Source organism: Nicotiana tabacum, chromosome 7 (genome assembly GCF_000715075.1).
Source record: "Nicotiana tabacum cultivar K326 chromosome 7, ASM71507v2, whole genome shotgun sequence".
Classification (NCBI taxonomy): Eukaryota; Viridiplantae; Streptophyta; class Magnoliopsida; order Solanales; family Solanaceae; genus Nicotiana; species Nicotiana tabacum.
The window spans coordinates 27,126,379-27,153,916 of NC_134086.1; the positions used below are offsets into that span (position 1 = coordinate 27,126,379).

Here is a 27,538-nt window from a genome sequence, read left to right on the forward strand (position 1 = left end):
TCTACTTAAACCAAAATCGCCAAATTTAGACCTATACAGTTAGTCCCTCCGCTTGTTGAGGCCATGGCACTGCACGCCCTCGATAAGCGGACTTGATTTGCTCCTATTGAGGAGAAATTTGGCCATGTTGAATAAGTTGGGTCGGTCGAAGTCAAGAGGATGGCGCAGCCAGCGAAGTTATGGTCGGTGCGGCTATCGTGGGGTGACGTCATGGCCACACGCGTCATCATTACGCATCTTTCCGATGCAGCATTTGTGCATCTACCGCTTTGATTTTGGTGCCATTGACAATCTTTTGCTTTGATTCTCGCGCCACCCAGCCTTATAAATAGATGGGGGGTTTTCAGAAGTTTTCACCATCCTTTGTCTTGCATGAGCACTGTTGTTGATCTTCTTCTCCAATTTATGCTTCTGATCTTGCTTCTTTGATTCCATTCCCCTTTTTCTTATCCAAACATTATCTTCCTCTTCGAGCTTAGTAGAATATGCTTTATTGTTGAAAATATGTCATAACCCCCTTACATTCACGATGAAGTTTCCGATGCCAATCCGTTATCGGTGGCCCTTCCTCCCGTCTGTGAGGAATTCGTGACTGAAGAAGATGATAACTTCCCTATCGCGGAGGAGATAGTTCCTAAAAACCCTTTGATTAGAAACGATTTTCCTAAAGAGCCTGCTCTCTCTCCCGTTCAAGTGCTCTCCGAGACTGGACCCCCTCATATAGCCGACCTTCGGTCCAAACATCGCATCCCCCCAACGTCCAGATACTTCCGGCCAGTGGTGACATCGTGGAGGTCCATCGACCCGAGTATTGTGCCTTCTATGTTTACCCGTTATTGATTGGTTATACTTTTCCTCTCCTTCCTCTAGCGGAGGAGTTTTGTCGGTTTTACAACGTCTACCCGGTGCAACTCTCTCCTTACTTGTACAAGGCTTTCTTAATGCTGACGAAGTACGCGGAATTGGCTGGCTGCGAGGTTGACGTTCGCTACTCGCTGCACTTATTTTCGCCAAGTTTTTATAGAGATACTATGACACACCCGCGACATCGTGGGACCAGAGGGCTGGTAGTCAGAATGGATGACAGAACAAATCGAAAGTTCTGGAATAAGAATTTCTTCATCAAAACCGAGCACTTGGTAGCGGACCCGTCTGGGTTTCCCGAGCAGTGGAACTATGATCATAAGTGTCTTTGTCGTACACTCGTTGTCTTCCTTCGTCCTTTCATTTTCAGCTCACTTGCGTTTTGTTTGTGTTTCAGCTGAAAGGCGTGCACCCACTCCTGTCTTCGACATTGAGGATCGGGTGGCCCGCATATTGCCTCACATGGTGGAGATTCGTGATTGGGCGGCTTTCTACAAGTGTTTTGGACCAAAGGTATCATCTAGTAAGTGTTGCTTTTGCTTCAACTTTTCTGCTATTTACCATTGCTTGTTGATACGACCTCCCTTTGGTGTTAGGCCGGCGAATTTCAAAGAAGAAAGCTCCAGTGCCAGTATTCCATCAAGCCATCGCGTCGGCGGGGATGCAATTTGCTTTGGTCGAGTCTGTTCGGGGAGGTCGTAGTCAAGCTTTACCGAAGAGGGACTCCACCCTCCAAACTATGGTCGTGAGGGACGATATCTCTTCTTGGCACATCTACCATCTGGTAGACAAACTATCTAGCGATGAGGAATCTCCATCGAGAAAAAGACGAAGGGTGGAAATCTGGAAGGCCGTTGTTGTTGATATCGAGCTGAAAAAGGTCATTGCTTTGGAAGCAGCATCTGCTCCTGCCCCGGACATAGAGACCGTTTCTGCGGCGGGTGCCGTTATGGAGAGGGGGACCTCTGGTATTGAGGGAGTTCGCGATGGCGGAGAGTTTGCACGGGCTGCCGAGGGTGGTGCATCATTGGCGGTTGGGGGAAATAGAGCGGTGCCTGCAGGGGACGATGATTCTGGTTTGGATATCGACCCTGAGGAGGTACGGGCATTTCTGGAGAGGAGAACTCGGGTGGAGGTGAGGACGGAGGGTCCTAACTAACACGTGATCATCCCCATAGGTTACGACCTTTTGGCCAACTCGGAACGGGTGGTGCTGTCTTTTTCCCCTCTGTGCACGGCTTCTAACAATATGGCACTATAGGCGATGAGCGATGCGGAGTTATCGCTGAGTATATCTGGCATGGCTCTGCGAGTAAGTGATTTTTAATGTTAGAATTTGTTTTGTAGATGTAATTTGCTCATACTGAATCCTTTATTTTGCATGTTAGACTCTTATCATGGGGATTGAGCGTGATCGGAGAGAGGAGCGGAGGACGACCATTTTTAAGAAGGTGACCTCCAAGTATAGGGAGTACCTTACTAAGCACCGAACATTGGCCGATGTTTTTAACTAGGATAGCGAATTTTAGCTGTTCCGTGACGGGCTCAAACAGAAAGATGAAGAATTGGCGAAGAAAGATGAAGAGCTAAAGGAGAGGGATGATGAGCTAATGAGAGACATCGGTGGGTGCAACGAGCTTGAGGCTTCTCTGAAGGCCAAGGAGGACGAGCTCGAGGTGAGCAAGGGGTGATAACTGAGAATGCCGACCTTCAAGCATGGGTGGCCTCCTTAACTATTGAGTTTGGGCGGAGGGAAGCGGAGGCTGTCGATCTAAGGGGCGAGTTGAGCATTAAGGTCGAGGAATTGACTCGAGCCGAGAAAGGCAGAGTGGCCGCCATGTCTAAAGCAGCAGCCTTAGATGATGCCCTCCATGTTTGTAGGTCTAAGTGGGATAATGAGGTGGAGATATCGGCGCTCAAGGTGGCAAGGTTAGAAGAGCGGATCCAGGATCTGGAGGCGGAGTTGTCCGGATTGAACGAGCAGGTTGTTGTTTTGAAGGCTGAGGATGTGTGATGCCAGTCACAACCATCTACGTCTCATACTTCTGCCAACCCTGGAATGCCACGGGAGTTGTATGAGATGTGGGTTCACGCCGAGGCTCAGCTTGATGTGTATAAGTCTCTGAAGGCCGAAGGGAATTTTTTTGAAGCAGAACTCGAGGGTGTCCGTGTTAAAGCACGTGCGGCCCGTGAAGCTTGTGGCTATGCCCCTGGTACGCGTGGTGGGGATGATGTTGATGATGATGCGGACATGCTCGCCTCCGATTCTTGGTATGATGATGAGTACACCAATAGGGATGATGCAACGTAAAGCTGTCGTACTTAGTTTTTGTTTTGTTTTGCTATTTTTGTAAGGGCGTCTTTGGGCCCTTTGTAAAAAGTATTGTAATATGATAGTTGTAATGGAGCAGCTCCATTTTCTTGATTTGTGTTCTTTTTTTTTTTGCTATATGGGGAGGCCCCTGGCTTTTTGATGATATCGACGTTCGACGCGGTCGAACATTGAAGATTTCGAGCGAGGTCGAATATTAAGTAGTTCGAGCGAGGTCGAATATTAAGTAGTTCGAGCGAGGTCGAATGTGAAATAATTCGAACGAGGTCGAATGTGAAATAATTCGAACGAGGTCGAATGTGAAATAATTCGAGCGAGGTCGAATGTGAAATAATTCGAGCGAGGTCAAATGTGAAATAATTCGAGCGAGGTCAAATGTAACATAATTCGAGCGAGGTCGAATGTAAAATACTTCGAGCGAGGTCGAATGTAAAATACTTCGAGTGAGGTCGAATGTAAAATGATTCGAGCGATGTTGAATGCAACATAATTCGAGCGAGGTCGAATGTAATAAAATTCGACCGAGGTCGAACGTAAAATAATTTGAGTGATGTCGAATGTAACATAATTCGAGCGAGGTCGAATGTGAAATATTTCGAGCAATGTCGAATGTAAAATGTAAAAAGACTTGGAGTGTGGAGATGTTGCTTTATTTCATTCATTGGAGAATGTTACATCATTTTGTTCCTTTCATACATATATTGAAGTTCTTATATATCCAGTCCCTTCATCGTTCCGCCTGGAGGAGTAGTCGACAGGCGGGGCGATGAAATATACTTGAACTTTGAAGGTCCCCTTTGTCGTCTCATTAAAAACCTCCTCGAGAAAACCCAACTAGGAAAAAATCTGGGTGAGGGAAAAAGAGTACGACGTGGAGGGTGTCTGTTTTCAGAAGTTGAAGTATTTGAGGTGGGCGACATTCCAATTGTTTTGTAGTAGCTTTCCCTCCATTGTTTCTAGTTGGAATGATCCTTTATTTGCTACTGCCGTGATTTTATATGGCCCGTCCCAATTGGTTCCTAGTTTGCCTTGTCTCGAATCTTTACTTGCTTGTGTTTTGGCCTTGAGTACATAGTCTCCGACTTTGAGTGATCGTACTTTGGCTTTTTTGTTGTAGTACCGTTCTGCTTGATGTTTTTGGGCTCTTATGTAAGCCATGTCTCTTCGTTCCTCTGCTTCGTCGAGGTCATGTTTCCTGTTCTCGTCATTTCTTGGTCTGCTTTCATTGGAGTATCTCAAACTGGGTTCCCTGACCTCGACTGGTATCATGGCGTCAGTCCCGTGGACTAGTGAATATGGCATTTCTCCGGTGCTTGTTTTTGGCGTGGTGCGGTATGCCCACAGTACTTCTGGTAGTAATCCTGGCCATAGTCCTTTGGCGTCCTCAAGCTTTTTCTTCAAGATATTTAGTATTATTTTGTTTGAGGATTCAGCCTGACCATTACCGGCGAGGTGATATGGCGTGGAGAGTATTCGTTTGATATGCCATTTTTCGAAGAACTCTGCGGTCTTCTTTCTGGTGAATTGGGGTCCGTTGTCACAACTGATTTCTTTGGGGATGCCGAAGCTGCATATGATGTTTCTCCATATGAATGTGATAACTTCATGTTCGCGTATTTAGGTGAATGCACCTGCTTCTACCCATTTAGAGAAATAGTTAGATAAAACCAAAAGAAAACATACATTACCTCGCCCTGTTGGGAGGGGTTCGACGATGTCCATTCCCCATTTGATGAACGACCATGGCGATGTAACAGAGTGGAGTTGTTCGCCCGCTTGATGTATCGTAGGAGCATACTTTTGGCACTGTTCGCACCTCTTGATGTAATCAGCGACTTCCTTCTTCATTGTGGGCCAGTAATAACCTGCTCGAATGAGGCATCTCAGAGAGACCGATTGCCAGTATGGGCACCGCAATGGCCTTCGTATACTTACTCGAGCACACGTCTTGTTTGGTTCGGCCCTAGGCATTTCGCCAAGGGGCCTCCAAACGTTCATTTGTATAGGTAATAATTTATGATGTTGTACCTGGCTGCCTGCACTCAAAGCTTTTTGGCTTCCTTTTTATTTGATGGGAGTATTACCTCCTGCAAATATGTTATAATAAGGTTGCACCAGTCCCAAGTCAAATTTATAGAGTGTACCTCGAGTTGGTCTATTGACGAGTGGAAGAGAGTGACCACGTTTTCTTTTGCAATGTTCTTGGTGACCGCTGCTAATTTAGCGAGGCCATCTACTTCGACGTTTTGTGCTCGAGGTATTTGGTCAAGTCAACACTCATCAAATTCAGGCAGCAGCTTATGAATCTCTGCCTGGTACTTTTGTAGCCTCTGCTCTTTGATTTGGAAAGTCCTTGTGACTTGGTTGGCAATGAGTTGTGAATCGCATCTGAGGACGACTCGTCATGCTCCGTATTTGAGAGCTAGCTTAAGTCCTGCAATTACGGCCTCATACTCGGCCTCGCTGTTAGTCATATCGGGCACCATATGGATTGGCGGATAACTTCGCCTGTGGGGACCTTGAGTACAAGTCCCAGTCTGGATCCTGACGCGTTGGATGCACCATCTGTGTATAGGATCCACAGGGCGGGTAGCTCGGGAGAAGTACGAGAAGTTTCCTGCTTGACCTTGGACATTATTTGGCAATAAAATCGGCGACGAAGTCGGCAAGCACCTACAATTTTGTCGATGTTTGCGACTGATATGTTATATTATGCTCGCTTAATTCTATGACCCACTTGGCTAATCTCCCCGACAACTCGGGTTTGTGTAGGATGCTTCGTAGGGGGAAAGTCGTCACCACCGATATGGGGTGGCATTGAATATAGGGTCTAAGCTTTCATGAAGCTACAACTGGTGCTAAGGCCAATTTTTCGAGGTGAGGGTACCTCATTTCGACATCGACCAGGGTTTTGCTAATGTAATAGATTGGAGTTTGCGTACCTTTATGTTCACGGACCAACACCGCGCATACCGCGACTTTCGATACGGCCAAATATACTAGGAGGCGCTTGCCAAGTTCTACTTTGGCAAGTAGCGGAGGCGAGGACAAGTATGCCTTTAGCTCTCTTAAGGCTTTGATGCATTGTGAATTCTATTGGAGCCTATTGTCCTTTTTGAGTACGTTAAAGAATTTGTGGCATCTGTCATAGGATCGTATGATGAACCTTGACAGGGCGGCTATACGACCCGTCAACTTTTGCACTTGTTTCTTGCTGGTTAATACTTCAGGTATTCCCTCAATGGCTTTGATTTGGTCGGGGTTGACCTCGATGCTTCTTTGTGACACCAAGAGCCTGAGGAACTTGCCTGAAGTTATGCCGAAAGCACATTTCTTGGGGTTCAGCTCATACCATATTGCCTTAGTATTTCGAAGGCTTCTTTCAGGTGGTCGATGTGATCTTCCTTCCTTTTCGATTTGACTAACATGTCGTCTATGTAAATTTCCATAGTTTTGTCGAGTTGGTCCTTGAACACTTTGGTTACCAATCTTTGTAAGTCGCCCCCGCGTTCTTTAAGCCAAATGGCATGACTCGATAATAGTACATTCCTTGATGGGTGATGAAAGTAGTCTTTTCCTGGTCCTTTTCCTCCATGAGGATTTTGTTGTAACCTGAGTAGGCGTCCAAGAAACTCAACAACTCGTGCCCAGTCATCGCGTCAATGAGCTGATCGATATGAGGCAGGGGAAATGAGCCTTTCGGGAAGGCCTTGTTTAGGCCTGTGAAATCCATGCACATCCGCCATTTCCCATTTTTCTTTTTTACCATGACTACATTGGCGACCCATTGAGGATATTTCGATTCTCGGATGGAGCCGTTAGTGAGTAATTTATCCACTTCCTTGCTGATGGCCTCGTTGATTGTGGCATTGAATTTTCTTCTTCCTTGTCGTACTGGGGGTAGAAGGGATCTACGTTCAACTTATGCGTGGCAATGTCTTTCGGAATACCTAACATATCTGCATGGGAAAAATCAAACAGATCAGCATTATTGATTAAAAACTCATGAAATTTACCTGGCTCGGAGAGCTTATGGCCTATATGAGCTATTTGCTGCTGTTACTTCTATCTAGTTGGACGAGATCGAGATCTTCTATTGTTGATCCCGTGGCTTCCACGATGTCGGGGGTCCTTGATAACGTCTTTCTAATCGTCGTGTTCAGACCCCGACTTTGATAGTTGCTATGCTTCTGAGCTTGTTCCTTTTAGCTGTTGAGTGAATGTGCAATCTTGGGCATTCTTGGGCTGTGCGTTGTTTGCCTCGAATGCTGAATATACCCACAGAGTAGGAAATTTGATCACTTGATACAAACTGGACGGGATAACCCTCATGGAGTGTATCCACAGTCGTCCTATGATTGTGTTGTAAGTTGTGTCCTGGTTCATGACATGGAACGTTGTTTCTAGGGTGACGCCCCCAGCCAAAATGACAACGTTATTTCTCCTGAGGTTCGTTCGACTGCATTGTTAAAACCCGCTAGTGTTATACAGCGCAGTACTATCTTGTCCTCGAGTCGCATTTGGGCAAACACTCGAGGGTGAATAATACACGCGTCGTTCCACCGTCTACCATTATCCTTTTTAACATCAGTATCTGAAATATGTAAAGTAATGAAAAATACATCGGAGTGAGGAAAAATCAAACCGATGGTATCTGACTTACCGAAGATGATACTTTCTCCGAGGTCATCATATTGATCGTGGATGATTGACCGTTTTAGCTTGTGTGTGGTGGTAAAATTTATGTGGTTGATTGCTACTTCGTCGCCTCCACCGATGATCGTTTGAATGGTGCGGGCAGGAGAAGGCAGCTTTGGATGGCCTTGGTATTGTTCTCGTCCGTGGTCGAAGTTGTCTCATCCTCGGTCACTCATCAACTCCTTCAGGTGCCCTTGGTTCAGCATGTTCACTACTTCCTACCGTAGAGCTATGCAGTCCTCGATTTTGTGACCTCGCTCCTGGTAAAATTCACAAAGGACGTTCGACTTTCGGGTACTTGGATCGGACTTCATTTTTTGCGGCCACTTCACCTTTGTGCAAAGCTTCTCTAGCGCGTGCACTATTTCTGAAGGAGATACACAAAAATTGTGAGCAGATAAGAGTGGAGGCATACCTCTTTCATTTCGTTGAGTCCCTCGGGGCATGGTGGAATGGCTGTTCTAACATAAGATTGATGCCTGTCTCGGTTGAGGCGTGGGCCTGACTGATCTCTTCGGCTGTCATTACGACGGTCCTTCCCCGGCTCTGTTTGGATCGACGTTAAACGTTGAATTGGACAGTTAAGGTTGTCATCGTTTGCTCTCACCTCGGCGCAGTAGGCATTATGGATTTCTTCCCAAGTGGTGGGAGGGTATTTCATGAGCCTGCTTAACTACTTCTTGGTTGCCCTCGACCCATTCCTGTTCAACCCGTTTTGGAAGGATGCTACCGCCATCCCTTCCAATATGTTTGGTAAGCTCTTTATCACCCGGTTAAACCGAACGAGGAGGTCCTTGATTCTCTCGCCAGGTGATTGCCTAACGGCGAATATGTCGTTCACCCTAGCCTTCACTTTCTTAGCCTCGGCATGAGCGGTGACGAACTTGTCGGCCATTTCCTCGAACGTTGTTATAGACCGTGCTAGTAGTTGTGAGTACCAAGTTAGGGCTCCTCATGTTAAGGTTTCGCTGAACTTTTTTAGCAGTACTGATTGTACTTGCTCCTTTGATAGGTCGTTGCCCTTTACCGCTGTGACGTAGTGAATGATGTGATCTTCTGGGTCTGTGGTGCCATTGTATATCTTCAAATATGGTGGCATTTTGAAGGTCTTGGGTATGTCATGTGGGGGCGCCTCCTCGCTATACGGTTGTTCGACGAATCGATCGACATCCCATTTTGGTAGTAGTTTTGGGGCGCCCGATATCTTATCTACCCTTTCTTGATGCTCTCTCATCTGGTCGCGGATTGCTTTATTTTTATTTTCCATTTCTTCCATTTTTTTAAATGGTTGTCAGTGCATCATTACCTGCATCAATAGTGGTGTGAGTGTTACCAGTTGGGGGATCGGGTTGTTCACCGGTAGTCGTCGTGGTATCAGCTGGCGCGACATTTCTATTCGCCCGTTGATCGGGTTTGTCGAGTATGTCATTTAGGGTACTTGTCAGCCACTCCTCCACTAATTTCTTCACTGCTGGTGGTGCTTCCTCAGCTGTGGATGTGGAAGCTCCCCTCTCGCGTGAAGCGGTTACACTTGCGTGAGGGGGAGGTGAATCACTCCGCCTGGGTGTTGCATTTGGTGTTACATTCTCATCGTCTCCTCTGTCATCTTCGTTGATGGTGTTTAAGATGTTGGTTGTGACACCCATTATTGATTTCTACCTTTCATCTCCTTTTCCTACCATTGTTAGTTCGTGCAAACGAGGAAAATGTGGTTGTCCCTTTTTTATGATCTAGAAGAAACTAAAATTTTAACTAAAAAACTCCCTGCAGACGGCGCCAAATTGTTTAACCAAAAAGTGTTGAGCCTTTTAGTTAAACCAATTAATGATGGGATGAAGGATGAATCTTAGCTAAAAATAATAAAATCTAGACCAAATATTATGTGAAGTCGATGAGATGAACCACGTTAATCAGCACGTTTGCACTCAATAAATGCTCATAAATGCAATAACATAAATATGCAATAAATATGGATAATGTCAATAAAGATAATAAGAAAGAATATACCACCCAATTATTGTAAGACTTGGCTGATTCTTGGTCCTGACAGTGACGTGGAAAAGAAGTGAAGTAAAGATGGTTATGGAATCTTAGGATCTTGTGAACAAAGAGTAAATAATATCTGCTTGTATAAGATAATCAATGAACAAGACAACATTTGTATATTCTCTCAAAGTCAACCTTTTACAGAGTATTTTTCTCAAAAAATAAAGATTCCCTCTTTTGTCTATCTCTTCCTATTCATAAGGGATATCTCCAGAAAACCCTAAAAAGTACAAAATAAGGAACATCCTAAGGAATATTCCTCGTGTCCATATCTAATTTATCCTACTGTTATTTCTTCATTTCAACTGCTCGTACTCGACAACAGTCCTCTCGAGGATGGCTTCACGCTATTACCCCGTGATCGACCCCGTCCTTGATCCCGTTTATCTACTTAAACCAAATCGCTAAATTTAGACCTATACAGTAGTAGCACTTTTTTTTATAAAGTAAGGTCGTTACATGATATTTAAGCAATAAAATTTTGGCACAATGCATATACGTTGGTAGTTCCATTTATGAAAAACAAAAAAACAATTGGTGATTTTTCAGAAAAGCTCAATGCAATTTGTTGAACTGATTTCTTATTTATAAAATATGATCATGTTTTGGGGAAAAAACTTCAAAAATTTTCAAGTTTCTAAAAACTAGTTTAGGGCAGTTTTTTGATGAAAAATTTTCTTTCACTCACAAAAATTCAACTTTTCTTCAAATAAAATGCACGTCCAAATACAATTTCAAAAATTCTTTTTTTTTTTTTAAGATTCAAATCAAATTTATATCCAAACGCTAGCTAATTAAGAATAGATGATTTACCTAGTTAATTCGATCGTTGAAAATTTTATTTTTTGTTTTTGTTTGTTGAATTGCCATGACCACGAGTCCACGACAGTGACAAAGTCCGTAGTAGATACATAAACAAAAGACATGAAACATCTTCTTCTAAACATTAATCCTTGTTTGGTACTAATATTCTTGTCTTCTACTTCAATTTTCGAATAAAACATTCTTTAAAAAGACAAATTATAGTTTAAGAACTAAAACGAATGCGTGACAACATCCGCATGACATAGGAAGGAGCTATGATATTTTTACATTTTTAACTACATGCAAAATAAGGGAGGAGCTATGGTATTTTTACATTTTTTATTTTACATGGAAAATTAAAGATGACTTGAATTTAAGTTATATACATTTTTAGTGCTAAATTTTTTAGTGCTACAATATGGAAAGATAGTCTGATTGCTTAAAAAATCTTTATACCAAGGGATCGTTTCATTTGAAGATAAATTATGCTTTGATTAGTTATGTTGAGATTAATTATATTAGGATTAGTTATGTTGTCTGCAATTAATTATTCTGGTATTATTTCTTATTGACTATTTGATATATTGTATTAATTCAGGTATTGTCAATTTTATTACTTTATCCTAGTATAACTTATCCCGAAATTATTATTCCATCCTCTGATATGTATAAGTTTAGTCGTGGGATAACTTATTCCAGGATCAGTAACCAAACAAGGGATAAGGCGGTACTAAATTTTTATCCCAAAATTATTTTTGCTTATCCAGCATACCATACTACCACTCCGTTCACTTTTACTTGTCCACTATACTAAAAATACATTTTCACTTTACTTGTCTTTTTTAGAAAATCAAGAGAAAGACAATTTTTTTTCTTATTTTACCCTATCATTAACTACTCATTCCCCAATTTATTTCCTAAGACTTATTGAAATACTATCATTATTAGGGGTTATATGGTAAAATACATACTGCAATTATTATTTCTTAAATGACATAAAAAATTCAAAGTGGACAAGTAAAAGTAAACGGAAAGATCATTACTTATAGCGTGTTTGGCCAAGTTTTTTTGGGCCAAAAGTACTTTTTTGTGTGGTAAAAGCACTTTTTTCCAAACATTGAGGTGTTGGCCAAGCTTTTAGAAAGAAAGAAAAAGTATTTTTGAGTAGAAGCAGGATCAGTTTTTGAGAAGCAGAAAAAATAGCTTCTCTCCAAAAGCACTTTTGAGAAAATACACTTAGAAACAGTTTTTAAAAGCTTGGCCAAACACTAACTACTGCTCAAAAGTACTTTTCAAATTAATTAGCCAAACACAAACTGCTTGTCATCAAATCACTTATCTGAAAAGTACTTCTCAAAATAAGTTGACTTTAGAAGCTTGACCAAATATGCTATTAAACTCTGACCTTTAAGGATCCGTTTGGCCATGAGTTTTGCCAAAATAAATTTGGAATTTATTTGGCAGACTCATGTTTGGTCATAAATTTTGCCCACATTTTGGCAAAATCCCAAATCCCAAACCTCAAATCCCAAAACCACCCCCAATTGCTGATCCCAAAACTTGGAAATTATATACATGTTTTTCCAAAATAAAGTTGGGAAATATATTTTGAAAAAGTATGTCCAAACACATTTTCATCTTCAAACTAAACTTCACCCAAATCAATTTTTTTTAAAACAAATATGAAAATCTATGGTCAAACGCTAGCTAATATACCTCTCAGCTAGCCCGAATTAAATAGAAATCAATGACATTTTCCTCTTTTGGTGCTATTTAACTTGTGTAATTAATTCTTGTGACAATTTTATGAGCAGACTATCTCTAGTTACTATTAAAGGCAAATCTCTCAAATCTTGCCACCTTCAAGTAATCTATAGTGCAGTTATCACATGATAGAGATTGGTTGCCATAACTATTTCATGTAATTAATAAAGAAGTTCAGTACTTGTACCATTGATTCACAATATTTTATTCAACTCCATTAAAAAATACGTCTACTTCAGACAATCAAAACAAAACAACCAATACAAAACAAATATACCAGAAACCTATTAAAGATTTCAAAATTCAAAACCTTGAAATTTACAGTGTTTTTTTAATAAATGTACTTTGGTCAAACTTGTGCAGTTAATTCATTTTTACTCTCACTCTCCCACATCTCTGTTACCTAGGGAATATTTCTTACACTTTATGAGTTGTTTTTGTTGGTGTTTAATACTACTACCATTTTTTTTTGTTGTCATTCTCTTCAAATAATACTAATTTATTCTGTCTCTAAATAAAAAATATTTCTTCCCATTTGGCCGCTGTTGATAAAATATGACTTAGAGGTTAAAATACAGTATCAAATGGCCCTTATACATACTTCATCTATCGTATTTTACGTGACATACTTACCTTTTTTAGTCTATTATGAAAAATATAATTACAAATAATTTAACTATAGTCTTTCACTTTATCCTTAATGGAATACTCTCTGGTCCATTTTAATTGATTTGTTGACTGTTTTTACACATATTAAGGAATTTACTTTTTAGCATTAATTAATAATAAAATTGACCATATTTATTTTAATTTGTTCATTGAAAATATAACAAATACTCATAGTCTCTTTACTCCAAGGGCAACTTTTGAAAAAAAGAAGAAGTTAATTCCTTTTTGATATCTAAAAAATCAAATATTGTTGACCACAAAAAAGGCCAAAATATCAGTTAAATGGGTCAGAGAGAGTAGTTCATAACCTAAGGGGAGCCTTGGAGCAATGATACAGTTGTCTCTGTGTGACCTATAAGACACGATTCGAGGCGTGTAAACAGCCACTAATGCTTGCATTAAGGTAGACTATCTATATCACACCCTTGGGATGCGACTCTTCCCCGGGTCCTGTATGAATGCGAGATGCTTTATGCACTGAGCTGTCGCAAATTTCGATAATTTTTTTTTATTTCTTAAACTTGGAATCAAACACTGTCATATACAAAATGGAGGTGAGAGTATACATGTGTACTTGTAGAGATACAAATACCTTTTTTTTCTCAGCTCTGCACATCCAAAGATAGACAGGAGGGTAGGCCATCTAAAAAGAAAGTGAATCCCAAACACCACTACAAAAACCAAGACTCTTTTTTTCCAGAAAAAAAGAAAAACAGATTTCAAGAACAAATAATAGAATCTCAGCCCTTCATATCCCTTCCTGATATCTCAAGCAAAAACAAAAACAACCCTTCAAGCTGAAATCTTTTCTCTCAATATCTTCATCAAAAGAGTAAAAAAAATACAATGTTATAATATTTCAAGAATCTCCCACAAATGGGCTTACACAAAAAACCCTGTTGTATTTTGTCTCTTTTCTTGGTCATTCTTGCAATTCTCATGCTCATTCCACTAACTGAATCTGCATCTGAAAACACTAACTTAGTATACAAAGGTTGTGCAAAACAAGCATTATCAGATCCATCTGGTGTTTACTCACAAGCACTTTCAACTCTTTTCGGCTCACTTGTTTCACAATCCTCAAAGTCAAATTTTTACAAAACTACTACAGGCAGTAGCCAAACAACAATAACTGGTCTTTTTCAATGTAGAGGTGACCTTTCAAATGTTGAGTGTTATAACTGTGTTAGTGGTTTGCCAATACTTATAGACAAACTTTGTGGCACTCCTGTTGCAGCAAGAATCCAGCTTTTAGGTTGTTATATGCTATATGAGGTTTCTGGTTTTCCTCAAATATCAGGAATGGAAATGTTGTATAAAACTTGTAGTGGTAAAAATGCTCAAGGGAGTGGATTTGAAGAGAAAAGAGACACTGCTTTTTCTTCATTGGAAAATGGGATGGCTAGTGCTACCAATGGATTTTATACAACTAGTTATGAGTCTGTTTATGTTGTAGGACAATGTGAAGGGGATGTAGGCTCATCTGATTGTGTTGAGTGTGTTAAAAGTGCTGTCCAAAAAACTCAAGTTGAATGTGGTAGTTCAGTTTCTGGTCAAATTTTCCTACACAAGTGCTTTGTTAGTTTTAGTTATTATCCAAATGGGGCTCCTAAAAAATCATCATCTTCTTCATATTGGTCTCCTTCTCCTTCTTCAGGTATTTTCTTGAATGAATTGATTTCTTGAATTTGTTTATTCAATTAGATTGACTGTAAAAATGAGCCTTGGAACAACGGTCAAGTTATGTTTTCGTGTGATCGAATTTGCCACTGATGCTTGCATCAGAGTCGGCAGCTTACATCACACCGCCCTTGAGGTGCGGTCTCTTCGGACCTTGCATTAATTAGATTGACAATGGTTTCTGGTTTTTGCAAGTTTTATAACATCCTAATCAAGATTTGTCTTTCTTAGGCTTTTGAGGCTGTTTTCATGGCTCTAACCTATGACCTCTTAATCACATAATAACAACTTTATTAGTTATAACAATAACAAGCTCCTTCAATGACTTTTGAGTTGTCTACCTCTTTAAATTAGTTTGTACATATTATTAAAAAAGACTGTTAGAACAAATAAAGGGACCATCTTAAATTGATTTTTTTAATAATATGTCACTGTTAACAAGATGTTTGTCTACCTTAGATTTGTGTGCTATCACTTACAGATTTGTTATCAATATTTCTATAGTAATGAGAGTTGTGTTAAATGAATGTAGGGACAGGCCAAAACACAGGTAAGACAGTGGCTATAATACTAGGAGGAGCAGCAGGAGTTGGTTTTCTAGTCATTTGCTTGCTGTTTGCTAGGAACTTAACGAAGAAACATGATGGTAAGTACTTAGACTAGTGTGTGTTTGGTATGAAGAAAATATCTTTCGGAATTCTAAAATAAATTTGTCTCACTTTCCAAAATACAGAAACTATTTCAAGAAGTCATTTTCCAATTTTTATCGAAAATATTTTTTGGTGTTTGGTTGCTAGAAAAAGATTAAATTTTTTGGAGAATGTTTTCCGTCATACCAAACACACCCCTAGTGATGTTAATTCTTTACTATGGTTTAAATATAACCACTTGCTTATGTTGGTATATTATGATTTAAACATTTGCTGCAGATTATTGAAGGGATCAGCTGTTGTATTATAAAGGCTCGCAAAAGCTTTTTGTGAGGTGGATACTTTCCTTGATTAGATTTTCTTCCTAGAAGAAAAAGAATTTTTCTTTTGTGGAAAAAAAAGTGAGTGATTTTATGAGCTGTAATTCTTGGAATTATTATTATTAGGTTAAAGAGAAAAAAACAAAAAACCATTGAGCAGAGAGTATTTTTGGGGTGATGAAATTGAGATGAATGGGACATAAATTTTTTTGGTGAAATGATGTAACAATACATATGTTTTGTCAACTGTGAAAAGATTACTAATGGTTTTGGCCTTTTTCTCCAATTGCCATGTGCCTTGTTGTCTTTTTTTCTCTTTGTCTAGAATAGTGGTTCACCATTTTCTTTTAAAGTTTTATGCTTTTCAGAAAGTTCTCTCTCTGTATTTCTACTTATTTAATGCATGAATTAAAAATTAATATATATACTTGGGTCAATATCCAAGAATGATATTGTGGTTTTAGCATCTTCAGCAGTTCACTGAAAATGTTTTACCTCAAACTTTATATGGTGAAGGACAGAAATGGAGAAGGCAGGGAAGTTTAGTAGGACATAAAAAGTATAACTTTTGAAAAAAAAAATTAATATTTGGAGTTAAGTTGAAAAATGGTAATTGAAATTTGAAATTATGTTTGTACATGCATTTTACTTGAAAAAATATTGCAGTTTTGTGAGTAGGGAAAAACAATTTTCTGAAAATTTTGAAAAATTCATTTTCAAAAATATTTCCAAAAACTTGTAAAATTTCATGGACAAACACATTTTTGAAAAAAAAAATACAATTTTGTATGAACAAACGGGTCCTTAGAATAATTTGCTTGAGAAAGTAAGTATTTTGGAAGAATGTAATAATTCATTTGGTGCTAACGGAGATGATATATCTTGACGGATTCATGATTTAAACTTTATGAATTTGAGTTTGAAATTCTCTTATAACTCATTTGATTTTGTGGGTTCGGAATCAATATTTGTACTTATTTTAATAATTTTTTTAAAGAGAGTGTGATTAGTAAACCAAGGCTAGAAGGTCAGGATTCCCGACCCTTATGATCGACTAACCCATGTGCAAGCGCTGTTCACATTGAATTTCCGAGAAGCGATCCATGCATTTTGAAAATTCAGATACATGAAAAAGGTTATGTAGTTTTTGTTTGGACTTCTAAACTTCATAATCACTATACTTTTCATTATTGATCTTCAACTCTTGATGTCACCCCTTTTTAAGTATACCGTCACAATAAAAGAATCTTCTTTTCCCAGATAATTTTATCCATGGTCATTGAACTTTTGTGTTTGTTACCCAAAAGTCATTCTTTTTGTTACGCAAAAATCATTCAATTTTGTGTTCATTACACAAAAATCACTTTTCTTTCTTTTGTTACGCTAAAATCATTTTACTTTGCTCTAGTTATTACAAAAGTCATATTTTTACTTGAAAAGTCTATTATACCCTTGACATTATTTAAACCTTCATATTTATGTAATACCTTCTATATTATATACTATATAATATATTTTTAACTATGTATTTTATTTATAAATAAAATAACTTAATATTATTTTATTTATTATTTTTATATATTTAATTTTTTTAACGTTAATTTTCAAAATATATTAGTAGTGTTATTAAATTTATCAGTAACTTTAATATATATATTAGTAGAAAAATAAATCGGCAAGTACATTTCCGTGAGAAAATTCGCAGGTAAACAAACAAAATGAGGAAAAAATCATGTTAATCTGAAGGAAAATCCCTAGGTACTACATGTGAATTTAGCTGAGGATATTTTCTTGAGAATTTACCTGGACAATTGGTTATTTGGGAAATTACATTACTAGAAATTCGGAAAAAATCGTCCAAAAAAATCGACCAAAATTGGCCGGTACTGGCCAATAACCGTCCAAAACGCGATCATTAACGTGTGATCGTTATTTTCAAGGTCGGAAGGGTATACCGACCAAAGTTGGTCGGAAATTACCGACCAACTTTGGTCGGTCAATTAAATTAAAAAAAAAAGAATTACTAAAAAAAGTTGTTTTATAACGCTACTAATATATCTTGAAAATTAAAGTTAAGAAAAAATTAAATATATGAATATATTATAAAATTAATAAAGAAAATAATATTAAGTCATTTTATTTATAAGTAAAATAAATAGTTAAAAATACATTATATAGTATATAATATAGAAGTTATTACATAAATATGAAGGTTTATATAATATTAAAGGCATAATAGACTTTTCAAGTAAAGATGTGACTTTTCAATAGCGCCGAGGTCTATTGGTAACTAGGCCAGTGCTCTCCTCCTTCCTTCTCGCATCTTTGCTTCAGACTTGATGAACATCTTGTAACAATTAGCACTTGCAATGCTGCGAGAGATCGCATGCCTTCTGGAAAGGATGTCAACATAGGTAAATCAATAATTTCCAACCGATTAAGGGCAATGAGGTCGCCTATCCATTCTGGTATTGTTGTGAAGTTAGGACATCCCCAAATCACTATAGACTTCAAAGTACTCGAGAAATGTTGGAGCCAAACTGGAAGCGACATTAGCTTGTCAAGCATGTTAACACTGAAAGTCAATAAATTCCCCGGGACATCAAATTGCATTGCTTCTTTGTTCGACAAATCAAGCAGAGGGCAATTCTCTATACATACAAACTCGAGGGAAGTGAGGTGAGTTAGACATGTGGATAGAGATACCAGATTTCTGCAGTTACTAATAAACAAGGATTGGAGCGAAGTGAGACACTTGAACGAATCCTCTGGCATAGTTGCTAGGCCCTCGATAGAAAATAGACTCAAGCTATTTACATTGAAAAGAGGAGAAGGATGAGGAGGTGGGCAAAGAATTTGCTTCAATATCTTCTCACTTATTATCCCCAAATAAAGTTGTTTTAGGGAAGGGAAGTAGCACTCATATGTAGGAGAATTTGATGGTAGCATGAATTTATCATCATCACCTTCTATGCTCTCCACGACGTCAAGATTCCATTGGAGTACAAGATCTTCGAGAGAAGGCAGTCGCCATAATGGTGGGAGCTTTTGGCATTTATGACAATCTCTGATATATAGATAAACAAGCTTGGGTAACAAAAGGCCGAGATTATCAACCATCAACCAACTTGGGAACCTTGATCCACTATAATTTTCTATTTGCAAGCTTTCAATGTTTTGGTGCGGCTGCAGGGCCTCCAACATTATCAGATCAGCTCCAGTATCATCCTCTTGATTTCCATATTCGAACTCTAGGAACAGCTTCCGAAGATGTTTCATTCTTTTCACTATATCGGTAGGTATTCTTTCTCCAATTGCACGGGCTCGTCCCATGAACTTAATGTGTAATCTATTTCCGAGATCAGCAAGGCTCTTTAATTCATCCAACTTGTCACTTCCCAAACCAGATATACAACTTTCTTTGCCTACAACAAAACTTGTCAATGTCCGTAGAGATATCAATTGGCCAATTCCAGGTGGCATATCTTCCAATGAACCGCAACCATCAAAATCCAGATGCGTGACACTTGCCAACTGCCAAAGTCCTGGTGGATGCGTGACACTTGCCAACTGCCAAAGTCCTGGTGGAATATGGGTTAATGATTGGCACCACGAACATATCAAACTTCGAAGACTCACCAATCTCCAAATATCTCTTGGCAATTTTTTGAGTTTAATGCAATTAACCAACTTTAAAACTTGTAGATTATGCAGCTTCGTGATGGAATTTGGTAAAGTAACAATGCTTCTAGAGGAAATAGCAAGATATCTTAGATGCTTCAGTGCACCTAAAGATTGAGGCAAATTTTTTATCTGCAGGTGACATAGATGCAGAACGCGTAAACATTCAAAACTTGCAAGCATTCTCTCTAACATTGAATTGCTCATAACACTGTATGGAGACCCATTTAGGTAAATAAATGTCCGCAACTTCATATGCTTCGCATAGAAGGGTTCGGGAAATGCCAATGAACCATTAATCTGGAATAAACAAGAAGCATGGAGCACTTGTTCTGGGACAATCTCTGTATCTTCTGTTTTAGTGATACAGAAGAACTCCCTATCCGCAACTTCTTTTGCAAGATCATGAATAAGATCGTGCATTTTGTAAAATTGCGGAAATGATTTTTCTTCAATTTCTTGAAAGAATGACCTTCTTAACAAATCCACGAAATATGAATTTGCAACGTCCTCCACATTGTCTCTGTTGCTAGTAGTTGATTGAATAAAGCCTTGAGTGATCCACATATCAATCAAATCAACTCTGTCAATTCGGAAATCCTTTGGAAAGAGGGAACAATATGCGAAGCATATCTTTAGATGGCGCGGAAGGTGATTATAGCTCAATCTCAAAATGGCCATGACACGGTCGCCTCCTCGTGTGATACTTGACAAATCTTGATTCTTGAAATATATCCACTCATCCTCCGTTCTTTTTAGGCGTAGTAGGCTTCCTATTGACCTTATTGCAAGAGGAACTCCTCCACACTTTTTCAAAATTTCCTTTCCTATTTCCACCAAACTCGAATTTTCACTCTCTTTGGCACATTCGAACGCCATTTTTTCAAACAATGCCCGTGCCTCTTCTTTTGAGAGGTCCCCTAATTTATGTTGGCGAACACTACCTGAAACTTCCACAACTACAACTGAACGAGTAGTTACTAAAATCTTACTTCCCTTGGCTCCACCGATCAACATGTTTTTCAATCTCGATCATTTCGAAGGCATCTTCGTTCCACACATCATCGAGCACCAATAGATATTTCTTCCCATCAAGCATTTCTCGAAGCTGGTTTCGCACAACATCTAGTTGAAGGTAATTAGCCTTCTCCCCTCCTGCAGATTCGACGATTTTTTCTGCAATCACTTTCACTTCAAAAACATCTGAAACACAAACCCATAATCTTTTATCAAATTTTTCCTGAACCATTTCACTATTATACACCGATTGCGTGAGAGTGGTCTTTCCTAGTCCACCAAGACCAACTATTGATATAACCGCAACATTCTCATTTACCTCAGAATTCATAAGAAAATGGAGAATTTCCGTTCTATCATCATTCCTTCTGATGACTTCTCCATCAGGCACAAATGAATAAGTCTCTCTATCCAAATTAGACTCAAGAAGCAAAGGTTGCCTCTTTTCAATAAGGTTTAAGTAGGCCTTATCTTTTGCAATTACATCTAAATTTTCTCAAATGGCCTTGAGACGCTTACTTATCTTAAGATTATAAAGCACGGGATTTGACTTTGAGAAGAATATGCTTACCTTATTCACCAATTTTCGATGCGTAACTTCAGTAGCAAAGTCATCCAAGAGATCATCAGCCTCAAAGAAAACTGTTTTAAGTTTCCTTATCCAATCCCTCACCTCGCGGCTATTCCCCTGCTGCTCCTCCGCGTCAACGAGTACAGCTTGGATTGAAGAAACTGTACCAGACAGCTTGCGAAGCTCATCGCTTAGTCCTCGAATTGATCCTACTTCTTGAGCTGCAAGAGAACCCAAGTTTTTCAAGATTTCAGCAGCAAGCCTGTAAAGAATTTCAGCCATGATGAGAAAGTAATATGATTTGAAGATCAACAACCTTTTTGTTGCAAACTAGTAGTATAAGTCTTTGTATTAGAAGCAGCCTTTACCTAACATAATTTATTAAAGGGTTGATGAAGACCTTGACTTGGACCCCAACAATCATTGAACTCTAACAATAATTAAATCTTCTTTGTTATAAATAAAATTCTATTTAAGGTGAATGTTTATATTTAGATAGATTCTAGGGTTTATTACTTGGTGGCTAAGTCACTCTCTCCCTATAAATAGAGGGTTCTATTCCATTGTAATTCATCTCAATATCAATAAGAATTCTCTCCCTATTTTTCTCTGCAATACTCTTCTTCTTCTTTTATTGTTTCATAACATTCTTTTATTATTAGTGTACTTAAACCTGTTGTAGCACGTACCAATTGATATCATCAGAAGCGGAGTTAGGATTTGAAGTTTATAAGTTCTGAACATATCATCAAACACTGTTGGGTTTTTTAAAAGATGGGGCAGCAAAAAAAAAAGATTAAAAGTATTGATTGAAAATATTTCTCAATAATTTTATTAAGCATAACAAGGTTTTGAATAGCCAATTAGGAACAAAAAAATCCATTTAAAATTCAAAAAACCTAAAATATCTCAACTAACTTAGAAATTTAAAATTGAAATTCATCCTTAAACTAAGCAACTTATTATGCTAAAAAAGTTATTACAGTAATTGAAAGCAACAAAATTTCAACAAAACACATAGCTAGTTTTAGTTAGAGTGAATAGCATTTAAGGATTAATAGACAAACTTAGATAGAAACCAAATTAAAACTATACATTTTTCCCCCCCCCCCCCCAAGCATCAAGGTGGTGGAAATTAATTGAAAAGCTGCAAAGCTATCTCAGCTCATCACAAAAGTAAAAATTTAAAAGAGAAAATAAAGATAACACCAACAAAAAAATCATAGAAATTGAAGCTAGTAGCAATTTAACTTTTTAAGTGACTCGAATTTCCTTACAACAGAGTGGGAACTCCAATTTCCTTTCTTAGTCTCATGGTTTTCACCAATTAATTCAGTTTTTGGATTCGACCCTTTTGAGAAAATGGGTTCAGCACCTTGATTTTGGCCCACCTTGTTCTGCAACTTTGCAAATTCACTTGTCCAAATATCTATCAGACCAGCCATATCTCTGCACTTTGCTTTGTGTAGATGTTATATGTGTTTGTTTTGTTTTTGATGTTTTAGCTGGGGGAAGAAGAGTTCGAGGAAATGACTGAAGGAGAGATCTGAATTTAGTCACAAAATAGGTTCATTTCTTTTCAAGTGATTGGAGCTTAAACTTTGGGGTGAAATTCAAAAATAGGTATATTTACGAGTGATAATTGACAAATAGTCATAATTTCAAAAATAATCGAAATTTAGCTACTTTTCATTTAAAATATAAATTTGAACGAAAATACTGTCACAATCCAAATTTATTAAAGGTTGTGATGGCGCCGGACACCACTGACAGGCAAGCCAACACCAAATAATTAGTAAATCTTTTTTTTAATATTTCTGAAATCATAACTTTTCTTCAGTTTGACTGGTAAAAGATGAACTTTATAAAATAAAAAAATAACTTTTTTCAATTTAAATACTGAATACCCCACAATCATCCCAGAACCCGGTGTCACAAGTGCATGAGCAATTTCTAGGAAAATAAAAATGTAATACAACCACTGTCCGGAATACAAATTTGGATATAAAAGAAAATACAGTACTCTGAAGGAGACTCTACTAGCTGTGGATCATATCACAAGATGCAGCTCACCTAAGTCCCTGCATCAACCGTGCCGCTACTAGGCCATTAGCCATACATATGCTTGTGAAACAAAAATACACAACAAGTGTAGTATGAGTACGAAAATAACGCGTACTTAGTAAGTATCCAGTCTAACCTCGAAGAAGTAGTGACGAGAGGTTAACTTCGACACTTACTAGTGGTCCAATAATAAAATATCAATAATGTGAAAATCATGGATTTTATAAAGTGACTGCAAACTCATTAATCATGAAGCAGGTAAATAATTCTTTTATTAATAAGGGATTTCCATAATTCATATTTCATCATTTATCAATTTATCTCAGGTCAAGGAGGTACTATCAAAATTTATAAATTTCAAGGCAAGCAGTACAAGCATGCGCAAATCATGCTGAGGTCATACGACCCGATCCAACAAGTATTTAAACTGTGCACTGCCAAAGGGTCGAATGGCGCAAACCATAGATGCATCTATTACTATGCTCGAGAATCATACATGTGATGCGGTCAAATATAAATAAAAAAATTACCCCGCTCGCGAATCATACATGTGACGTGGGTACACATAGATACACACATTCAAACAGTCAATCAACAATTCATCAAGGGCAATTTATCCAAGAAAAAGACAATTTCTCTTTTAAAAGCCAAGAAAATGATGTTTATCCTTTTATAAATTTATTTACCAAGTTCGATATGATTTAAGCATTTTAAATTGACAATAAGATGACAAATATTGCAAGTAAAGCATGTTTTTGGGTCCCATACTACCCGGACTTAAGCATAATAGTAGCTACGCACGGACTCTCGTCACCTCGTGTATACATATCCCTCACAAATAGGAGCACAATTAATTAGTTCACCTATGAGAATAATTCTCTCATACAAGGTTAGAAAGGAGACTTACCTCGCTCTGAAGTTCCATAACCGGCTTCCAAGCCCTTCCGACGACTCAAACCGATGCACAACGCTCCAAAACTAGCCAATAATTATGCAAACCCATTAATATATGCTCAAATACTCATTATAACACAATCTATAATAATTTCTAACCCCGATCGATAAGTCGATAAAAATCACCCTTGGGCTCAAGTGCCCGGATTCTGAAAATTTTCGAAGATAAACATTACCCATAGCCTTATGAACTCAAATATATGATTTGTTCTCAATTCCATACCCAAATTCGTGGCCAAAATCCAAAAATACAAATTCTAGGTTTTCTACCAAAAACCCAACAATTTTCCCCCAAATTTCCTCCTTTAATCCAATATAAACTTTACATTTAGCTCACAACAAGGGAGGAACTACTTACCTTGTGTTACATGATGAAGACTCTTCAAAATCGGCCAAGAACCGAGCTCCAAAATCCCAAATGAAAATGAAGAAATGACCAAGTTCGATCCCCTTATGTTCTGCCCAGATCTCGTTTCTGCGGTCACTTGACAGTGACCGCATATGCGGTCTCCCTTCTGCGGATTTCCAATCGCTTCTGCGGTCTAGGGGCCCAAGTCCAAATTCCTCATTTGCGGGTAAATTTTCGCACCTGCGGTCATTGCCCTTCATCGCCCAGATCGCACATGCGACCATTACGTCGTACCTACGGGCTCGCACATGCGGCCCTTCTCAGGTAGGTGCGGTTGCACCAGACACCAGTTGCTTCAGCCCTTCCTCAACTTCAAATTTCAATCCGCTAACCACCTGGAATCCACCCGAGGCCCCCGGGACCCCGTCCAATTACACCAACCAGTTCCAAAACATAATGCAGACCTGCTCGAGGCGTCAAATCAGATCAAACAATGCTAACACCATGAATCGCACTCCAATTCAAGCTTTATGAACTTAAGAACTTCAAACTTCAACATTCGATGTCGAAACCTATCAAATCACGTCTGATTGACCTCAAATTTTGCACATAAGTCATATTTGACACTACTGACCTATTCCAACTTCCGAAATCAAAATCCGACCCTAATATCAAAAGTTCAATTCCGGTCAAACTTCTCAAAAACCTTCAAATTACTAACTTTAGCCAAATGACTCCAAAATGACCTACGGACCTCCGAATCCACTTCCAGGCACGCTTCCAATACCAGAATCACCATACGAAGCTATTCCCAGACTTGGAATTCCAAACGGACATCGATAACGCTAAAATTCACTTCAACCCAAATTTATGAAATTCTTCCAAAATGCTAACTTCCACAATAGGTGCTGAAACGCTCTCGGGTCATCCAAAATCCGATCCGAACATACGCCCAAGTCCGAAATTATTGTACGAACCTACTGGAACCTTTAAATCCCGATTTCGAGGCCGTTTACTCTAAAATTCAATCTTAGTAAATTCTTCCAACTTAAAGCTTCCGAAATGAGAATTTTCTTTCCAAATCAACTTCGAACATCCCGGAATTTAATTTTGAAAGTTCATACACAGGTGCACCAATCTCCAGTATATTATGCTGAACTTTTTCTTGTTGCAGCAAAATAGTGGCTATTTTTCAATAATTTTATAAACACTGGTTATTTTTCATTACCAGTCCGAAAATTGGCTAGCCCGTGCTATTTTTACAAAACTTTGTGATGGTGGGATATACTTGGGCCATTATTTAAGATTTAGTTTCATACTTCACTACAAATAAGTTATATGACCCTTTCCTATGGTAAAAATTGCACGGGGTATTTTATTTGGTCGCCCACATTTAACTTATACCTACTTTTAAATTTTTTATAACTACAGTCAGACCTCTCTATAAGAGCATCCCTATATAACAATCATTCACTATAAAAGCCAAATTTCTTCAAAATTGATTTTTTAGTTATATTTTAGCTCTCTATAACAACTTTTTACTTATAACAACAACCATATTTATAGCAGAACGCTCTTTGTAAAATTACCCCTATATAATAGCCATGTAGAATCTTTAATATTACTAATAATAATTCTAGAAATATGCATACAATTTTTTGCATTAAATAAAGTTTCTATCTTGCATAAGATATAAGATTTGAAGATTTGCACATGATGTCTTTTCCATTGGACAAAATCCAAAAGCTATTTAGATAGAAAATTTAACTGTTAAGCTCTTAGATTGTATTTAAGAAAAATCTATTGGATACATTTTTGCTGAAAATTTGGACACAAATCTTTGCCAATTCAAGCGTTATATCGCTAGTAAGACAATAAAATGTACGAAACAAACTGCAATTACAAAGTTTTTCCATCAATTTAAAAAAAAAATTATTATCCTAAGTAGCTTTAAAATATCTGCCTAAGAGTTTAAATTTTTATACTTTTAGTTATGAATTTATTAATAATATATTAGCTTTCTTCAATATTTAATTAGTGAACTATGCATATCTTTTGAGATTTTAAATTTGAATAATTTTTTTATCTTTTATATGTAACATTTAAAAAGGAAAAATAATTAATTTTTGAATAACTTTTATCTATAATAGCCAAAATATATTTAAACATCAAATGTTGTTATAGGTGTATCACAGTCATTCACTATAAAAGCCAAAAAATATCGGAACAAACGAGGCTGTGATAGAGAGGGTTGACTGTAGTACCCAAAGTTTAAATAACTTCAGGCATTTTTCTTCTCGTTCTTCTTCTTCTTCTTCTTCTTCTTCTTCTTCGGGTGAAAGTTATTTTATATGGTGTCTGTGAATATATTTTAAGGTAGTTTATGTTGTTTTACAGTGTTGAACTGCTGTAGTTTTTTATTTTTTTACTATTGTTTAGAGTTTCTTCTTATTCTTTTTCTTAATTGCAAAATGAGTTCGTTAGATTTATTGTTGTTTTCACAAATTGATGATTGAGTTTTGTTCTTGATGATATTTGGAGGTTAAGTTTCAAATTTAAGCTTATTTGGAGTAGATTTACGTGTTAAATTGTATATTGGATTGTTAAAATTGGATAAATAAATTTCTGTTTTTGGGTAATTTGCACTTAAGGCCTAAAAACATTGGTTGCATTTCAGACCTACTTGACATTAAATGCATCTGAAGTTAAATTTTATCACTTCAGACTTATTGGCTTTAAGTGCATGAAAATATTTATTGCACTTCAAACCTATTTGGCCTTAAGTGTATCTTAAGTGCAATTTTTACACTTTAGACTTAATTGGCCTTAAGTGCATTGCATATCACACAAATTTTTTTTAACTTCAGACCCGATAAGTCTGAAGTTGATCGTAAAGTGGGTAGACTTGCAATTTTTTTTTTGTAAAATGGTTATAGCTTTATTTGTGACCCCAAAACCGAGTATAGATGCAAAAGACCCTTTCCTATGAGATCGGTAAAAAATAATATAGGAAATCACTAATATAAATACAAAAATAAAAATAAAAATTTAGTGTCATTTTCTTCTATTCAATTT

General features: G+C 37.8%; 2 protein-coding genes across 4 annotated transcripts; one reads left to right on the forward strand and one right to left on the reverse strand.

Annotated features, from left to right (window-relative positions):
• The first annotated feature begins 13,791 nt into the window (after positions 1-13,791).
• LOC107775140 (plasmodesmata-located protein 2-like) lies at positions 13,792-16,111 on the forward strand. Its single transcript, XM_016594826.2, has 3 exons — positions 13,792-14,834; positions 15,390-15,503; positions 15,787-16,111. The coding sequence occupies exons 1-3, from the start codon at positions 14,054-14,056 to the stop codon at positions 15,792-15,794; spliced, it is 903 nt and encodes a 300-aa protein (XP_016450312.1). The 5' UTR covers positions 13,792-14,053; the 3' UTR covers positions 15,795-16,111.
• Positions 16,112-17,983: 1,872 nt separating this feature from the next.
• On the reverse strand, positions 17,984-22,679 carry LOC107775139 (putative disease resistance protein RGA4). Of its 3 annotated transcripts, none has more exons than XM_075257019.1 (3): positions 22,488-22,679; positions 21,097-21,358; positions 17,984-20,663 (listed from the first exon to the last, which is right to left on the reverse strand). In XM_075257019.1, exon 3 carries the CDS (start codon positions 20,523-20,525, stop codon positions 18,108-18,110), a length of 2,418 nt encoding a protein of 805 aa, XP_075113120.1. In that variant the 5' UTR covers positions 20,526-20,663; positions 21,097-21,358; positions 22,488-22,679; the 3' UTR covers positions 17,984-18,107. The 3 variants fall into 3 exon arrangements, with proteins under 3 accessions (XP_075113120.1, XP_016450311.2, XP_075113119.1); XM_016594825.2 differs by having other exon boundaries at positions 22,374-22,679; XM_075257018.1 differs by having other exon boundaries at positions 17,984-21,358; positions 22,472-22,679.
• Positions 22,680-27,538: the final 4,859 nt, after the last annotated feature.

Bases quoted from the DNA above. Each gene is read 5' to 3' on its own strand.
- LOC107775140 (XM_016594826.2), top strand. From the start codon at position 14,054: ATGGGCTTACACAAAAAACCCTGTTGTATTTTGTCTCTTTTCTTGGTC. The intron at 14,835-15,389 runs GTATTTTCTTGA...AAATGAATGTAG, and splicing joins GTCTCCTTCTCCTTCTTCAG to GGACAGGCCAAAACACAGGT.
- LOC107775139 (XM_075257019.1), bottom strand. From the start codon at position 20,525: ATGTTGATCGGTGGAGCCAAGGGAAGTAAGATTTTAGTAACTACTCGT.